The 6,463-nt window shown below is 46.0% G+C and overlaps 2 protein-coding genes across 2 annotated transcripts; one reads left to right on the top strand and one right to left on the bottom strand.

Moving 5' to 3' along the window:
* Nucleotides 1-269: 269 nt before the first annotated feature.
* LOC123145126 (MYG1 protein C694.04c) lies at nucleotides 270-4,273 on the top strand. The gene is made up of 7 exons (XM_044564448.1): nucleotides 270-597; nucleotides 1,223-1,369; nucleotides 1,677-1,775; nucleotides 2,512-2,703; nucleotides 2,882-3,001; nucleotides 3,450-3,521; nucleotides 3,810-4,273. The coding sequence occupies exons 1-7, from the start codon at nucleotides 298-300 to the stop codon at nucleotides 4,032-4,034; spliced, it is 1,155 nt and encodes a 384-aa protein (XP_044420383.1). The 5' UTR covers nucleotides 270-297; the 3' UTR covers nucleotides 4,035-4,273.
* On the bottom strand, nucleotides 4,247-5,518 carry LOC123145127 (probable E3 ubiquitin ligase complex SCF subunit sconB). The gene is made up of 3 exons (XM_044564450.1): nucleotides 5,278-5,518; nucleotides 4,852-5,017; nucleotides 4,247-4,728 (listed from the first exon to the last, which is right to left on the bottom strand). Exons 1-3 carry the CDS (start codon nucleotides 5,354-5,356, stop codon nucleotides 4,524-4,526), a joined length of 450 nt encoding a protein of 149 aa, XP_044420385.1. The 5' UTR covers nucleotides 5,357-5,518; the 3' UTR covers nucleotides 4,247-4,523.
* Nucleotides 5,519-6,463: the final 945 nt, after the last annotated feature.

Genomic DNA, 6,463 nt, shown 5'->3' with positions numbered 1-6,463 from the left:
GTTTGAATTAGTTTGACAACACGAAAACCTGCAAACATAAAATATCTAGTACTCGCAATAGAAAAAAGTAAAATATCCCCTAAAAATAAAATCTATAGTACTCCTACTTTTTTTTAGAAAATCTATAGTAAAATATCCTGCAAAAAAATAAGAGTTGGCCAATGCCATCGAATGGAAAAAAGAAAGGGTCGGGCAATGCGTCTGGCCGACTTGCCAAAAGCCCAAAATCCCCTCCTCAAAACCCTACATCTCCACACCACCCCGAAGCCACCGCAGCCCATCGTCCGCGCGACTATAATGCTCGCCGCCTGCGCCTGGAGGCTGTCGCAGCGAGTCGTCACGTTCCTTCCCCGCGTGCGACCCCAAATCCTAAACCCTTTCCCCATGGCCGCCGCCGCCGGCGCCACCTCGCCCAAGCGCCTGAGGGTCTACTCGTCCGCCGCCGGCGACGCCGACTCCTCCAACGGCGCGGGCAACGGCAGGCGCGTGGGGACCCACAACGGCAGCTTCCACTGCGACGAGGCGCTCGGCTGCTTCCTCATCCGCCTCACCTCCCAGTTCGCAGGCGCCGACGTCGTCCGCACACGCGACTCCCAGGTCTGTCGCTTCTTCGCTGGCTCGATTGGCCTGCCATTTCCTGCAAGAAATGTTTCAGCGAATTACGTGGTGGTTGCTTCGGCCAGGTGTACCTGTGTGGGAGCACCGTTTGCTTGCTAAGATTTGTAAAATTTCGGGATGTATTAGCTTGCAGTTACATCCGGATATACTGCTTTAACTCATTATTGGACTTAATTTTGCATCTGGATAGGTACTGTATGACAGTATGAATGTGAAACTGTAAACTGAAACCCTGCAATTCCTTTTTTTTTTGTGTGCTACGATCTCCTAGTGTCATCTACTACAGAAAGTCATGAACTCCATCTTGTCCACATCTCATGCTTACTATTGCCATGTAGTTAAGATGTTTTCTTGTGTCTAAATAGCATGATTTCTTATCTCATGGCCCCTTTTAGTTTGCAGTTCGTGTCAGTTCTACAATTAGTGTTATGTGAGACTATGAAGTTGTCTTAATGTGGGCAGCTGCACTTCATCTGGTTGGGTTTGCTTACGAAATCCCACTTGTATATGATGCAGCAAAAATATTTAAAAATATGCATTGTCATCTATTGTATTCAGTTATGCGCTTATTTCTATATTACCTTTTCTTGTGGAACTTCTCTAGATCCTTGATTCGCTGGAGGCCGTGCTTGACGTTGGTGGTGTCTATGATCCCAGCCGGCATCGCTATGATCATCACCAGAAGGGCTTCAACGAGGTCTTTGGACATGGCTTTAACACGAAACTTAGCAGTGCTGGGCTTGTTTACAAGGTACTTCCCATAGATTATGAGGATCTTGAAACAATAATTCTTTTCCATTAGAAGCTAGTTGTAAAATTGGCAACATCTGCTTCAAATGGGTACCAATCGCACTACATAACTAGGTGGACTCATTGGGGGATTTGTTACTGGATATTATGAATTTTCATAGCAAACTTTGTCTTATGTATGCACAGCCTTTTCACAATTTGCTAGTTCATTGAAGGTTATAAGATGCAACTGATCGACTGTAACTGTTACTTTATATTCCAAATGTTAAAATGATGGTTTGCTTATCATTTGTTTTTTTATACTGCAGCATTTTGGTAAGGAGATAATTGCAAAGGAGCTTCAGCTTAATGAGGAGCATGAAGATGTTCACCGCGTGTATCTTGCCATATACAAAAGCTTTGTTGAGGTGTGAATTTAAACTCATAGCCAGCTGTGAAATTTATATTTGTACTTTTTTTAATATGGAAACTTTGATTAAAGGGTAGGAGCATGACTGTTAACTAAGAATTAGCAGTACCAGCTGTGAAGTTTATCAGCTTAGTTTTCTTAATTTAATTTATGAACTTAGGATTGCGTAAGCATAGGGATACTGAGGGAGGGAGTTCCAGAATCTACACTTGTTCCTGAATTGTTTTTGTGTTGCTACAATGTTCGAAATTATCAACTTAACATGCCCCCTTACTTCCTTCGTGACCTCCCACTACTTCATCTACCGAAATGATTAGGCAGATCTCGTTTTTTCTAGCATTAAACCTGCTCATGATCCTTTAGAGTCTGTAGTTAGCTTTAACGTATAGATGCGGGTTGGCTTAATTGGGGTTGGTTTGGAAAGATGCACTGTATGTTGGCTAAACATGGTTGCAGTCGGCTGCTTGTAGCTGGCTGTGTGGTTCAGAAATGTTTCTTCCAGGGGTAATATAGGCCTACATTATCAATCAGTTGACAAGTTCTATACTTACCCTCAAAGGTTTGCAAGTTAATAAGGCGTAGAGAACCTCAGTATATGAATTGGTATCTGCCATCAATTTTCTGAGACACATCCCGTTGTCCTTATTTTATTCGCTTGTTTGTTTGTCTACTGTTTGTCTTAATTACCCAATACAATATGATGTGCCAAAGAAGCAATATCTTTTATGTAACAGGCACTTGATGCAATCGATAATGGAATCAATCAATATGATACAGAGCAAACCCCCAAGTATGTGAACAATACACACTTGTCTTCACGTGTTGGGCGCCTTAATCCAGACTGGACTGATCCAGATCAATCACCTGAGAAGGAAAATGCTGCATTTCAACAGGCGATGGCTCTTGCCGGAAGTGAGTTTATGGAGGTATGACTTATGCCTGTTTAGTCAGTTGATGTGTTCTATTCATCCACTGCTTAAGGACTTATTAAACTATGTGTGCTATATCTCTGTTTTTTTTCCAAATGGGGCTGTCCTGAATTCCATTAGTCCCTAAGCAGAACATCTCCTGTTTGTATGACTATATTTTCGCTTTCATTGCCAGAGTGTCCGCTTTCATGTTAAGTCGTGGCTACCTGCAAGATCTATTGTCATGGAGTGTTTGCTGTCAAGAGGAAATGTTGATCCAAGTGGAGAAATCATGGTTTTAGATAGATTCTGCCCGGTAAGATCTTGGTAGTTTTTGGACTATATCCATTTTCGTCCTATGCACAACTGTGTTTTTGTTCTGTTGGTCTGTGATGCGCATGGAAGCCATAAATGATTAAATGTTATACCTAGTCTGGTTATGCCAGTCTTTAGTGTGCTCAATATTTTTGCGTTTTCCACCTGAAGCCATGTTTTTATCATGCTGTAGAAGTGTTGAAAACTGTTACATAACAAGAACTTTAGCTGATGCTTCGAAGTACCGGCCCAGGATGTTTGCTGCTTTTTTGCCGATTGCATTAGTTATTCAATATTTATTAGTTTATTACTAGTTTTATGTTTTTTCTTCTTTAAACTTATTTCAGCAAGTGCTTTGTTTAATTATTAACTGCCTGGTGTATTGAAGTGTGATGTGATAATACTAAAATTACCGGTGCATTAACCTGAACGCTTCTCCATTATGGCAGTGGAAACTTCATCTGTTTGAGCTAGAGCAGGAGCTGAAGACTGATCCTCTGACCAAGTATGTGCTGTATGAGGTAAGAAATGTGGCCCCTTCCGGGTTATCCAATATGAATTTCGTCGAGTACTTCTAGTTTTCTTTGGACAGTGTGAGTACACTTGTGCATAGTAACCACCAAGAATGCTAATATGGAAATGAAGTGGTGTAATGCTTTAAAGTTGTAATAATGCTGGTTTTGCAGCCAGCATTGCGATAAACTTTCTTCGCATGTTTTCGTTTTTTTTGTTTGAACTAGTTTCTTCCTAGCATGTTTTTTGTTTCACCAGATTTCATACATATGTTGGCTTCGTCTGCATAACTGCAGGATGAGAGGAGCAAAGGCTGGCGAGTGCAGGCCGTCTCTGTTGCACCTGACAGATTCGAGAGCCGGAAGGCTCTTCCAGAGAAGTGGAGGGGCATGAGAGATGATGAACTGTCGAAGGAAACCGGCATCCCTGGCTGTGTGTTCATCCATATGAGTGGCTTCATTGGTGGGAACAAGACCTACGAAGGAGCGCTGGAAATGGCAAGAGCCGCCCTCAAATGCTAATTCAACCAAAGCAACAAGCAGTAAAACAGTCTTACCCATGCTACGACTGATTGAGGTTCATATGCAGCGCTGCACTTGCACCAATTTTACCATTGACTAGTTGGCATTTGAATATGTACGTTCCGTGGCATAAAACATCCACCTGATAGCAGAGATTGGTTATCTTATCCGTATGAGGCTGAACAAGTAGAGTTATATTTGATGAAAGACGATGAAACTCATTAATTTCTTGCCCTTCACCAGTGTTTCATTACTGCTACAAGCATAAGCGACTGAATAACTGTATCTTACATTATCTGCAGTTTGGCAACTGCAAGAAGATTAGTAAAAGGTGAACATCTGAATAGTAATTTGCAGACGAAGAATACGACGGTGAAACACTATGGGATGCCTGTACGTAGACTAGATACAACCTTATGCACGAGCTATGCAAAGCAAGGACAAGAATTTTACAGACATTTCAACAGTTTTGGGTTCTGAACGACGCGGTCACGTCTTGACACGCTTGGCGTCCGCATAAGCAGTCTCCAGGTCCCCCAGGAAGAAGAGGATCCGGTCAGATATCTGCCGCTTCTCCGCTTCAGCGCCCTGCGGCTGCGCGTCCTTGGCGTCGCAGCTCGTGCCCAGGTAGCTTTGGATCTCGCCTTGGTAGATCAGGTAGTAGTCGTTCCCCTCCCTGATGATCCTGACGCCCCTGGAAGACAACACAAGGGAGGGGATGGATGGCCTTCGAGTCGCTCACATACTACACTCATTCACGTATGCTACGCTGAACTCTGAAGTACGGTAGTGAAGTCTGTGGTGACGAGGAACTTACAGGCCGTATCGGTCGCATCGGTCCTGCACGACGAAGACGTCCTTCCAGGGCTTGGCGCCCTCCGGCTCCGGCGCGTAGAAGGCCGTGGCGTCCGCTCCCCACCTGTCCTGGAACAGCTTGCGCCACAGCTCGTCGTCGCAGGTCAACGCGTTCCACTTCCGGCAAACTACAATTTCGGCAATTCAGGCCACCGCAAGCTCTGAATTATGCTATAGAAGAACAGGAAATGCCATGATAAGGAGTAACGGAGACCGCCGAGGAAGAACCAAGAAGGATGCCATGGCAACATAAGAAGCAACGGAGGACTCTTTTTTTTTTTGAAACGGAAGAAGTAACGGAGGACTTTCGATACTCCTAGCTCATAATAGGATGTTGACATATAAGAAGTAACGGAGGAGTTTGATTGAAGGCGGCGAGCGAGCGAACCTTGGGGAGCGGCGGCGAGGGACTGGTGATCGAGGAGGTGGAAGATCTTGAAGCACAGCTCCCCTGGCAGCACGTCCATCGGGGGAATCACGGGGAGCTCCGAGGGAGAGCGAGCGCGCGACGACGACGATGACGAGCGGTGAGGAGTGGAAGAGGGTGAGGAGGACGTGAGGGGAACATGCGGCAAGGGGAAGCAAAGGTCGTTGGCCCCGCCTCCCGGTGGTTAGATAGATGCAACGGCTTGCGGTCCCTCCCCGTGTAGTAGAAAGCAGAGACGGCCGGGCCTTCTCGTGGCTGACGCGCGGGTCCCACGGAGGCCGGCGGTGCGTGGTGTCCCTGGCGGTCAGAGGGGCGGCGTATACCCGGGTTGTCTTTTGCCTGCGTCGTGCGCTCGTGGTGGTAGATAGAGCGGCGATATGACACCTCGCATGCGGTGGCACGCCCGCATCTGGCAAATCTCGCGCCAACACGCAGATCGCGTCACGTGTGCCACCACCGCTCTGCCGTGGCCGGCGCGACTGGCTTGCTCGGTTTTTTTTTCTTCCACGGTAATCTCCAAATGCAATCCACAAATTATCTGGAAGGGCATGAACGCGAGACCGTCATTCAATGTTATTCTATATATATCTATTGATAAATTTAAATTTAAATTTACTCCGATCCACACATCGCGTCGATAGCATGCCCGATCACTATAAAAAAAGTCAAGTATGTTTATCTTTTACATGTCCGAATCTAAAAGAACATCAATCCGGTAATCCGTGTAATTTTCTGCTCTATCGGACCAGCAATCCCAGCCATGTGCTTCCCGATCAAGGTGCCGTCGCCACCGCCGCCGCATACACAACCTTCCCATCCTCCTCCGTCGCCTTCGCCGCATCCTCATTCTTCGCCGCCGCCAACTGATTTTTCTCCCGCTGCACGATCATTCTTGCGTCGGCATCCAAAGATTCCACATTCAATGTCAACATCTTAGCGTCCTCCGCATTGGCGGCGATCTTCACCTTCTTTTCCTCGAGCGCAACCTTCCTCTATTCGATCATGGTTCTCCTCTCTTCGAGTTTGAGCTTCTTGTCCGTCGCCTCAATCAACGATTTGAACCTCTCCGCCTTCTTCTCCTCCTTGATGTCCGAGCGCTTCACGCATGCCTCCTCCTTCTTCGCCAAGATGTCCTTGAACCTCTCCG

This window comes from Triticum aestivum, chromosome 6D, assembly GCF_018294505.1.
Source record: "Triticum aestivum cultivar Chinese Spring chromosome 6D, IWGSC CS RefSeq v2.1, whole genome shotgun sequence".
Classification (NCBI taxonomy): Eukaryota; Viridiplantae; Streptophyta; class Magnoliopsida; order Poales; family Poaceae; genus Triticum; species Triticum aestivum.
The sequence above is the reverse complement of the archived record's forward strand: the minus strand, read 5'-3'. Positions and strand labels throughout refer to the sequence as shown.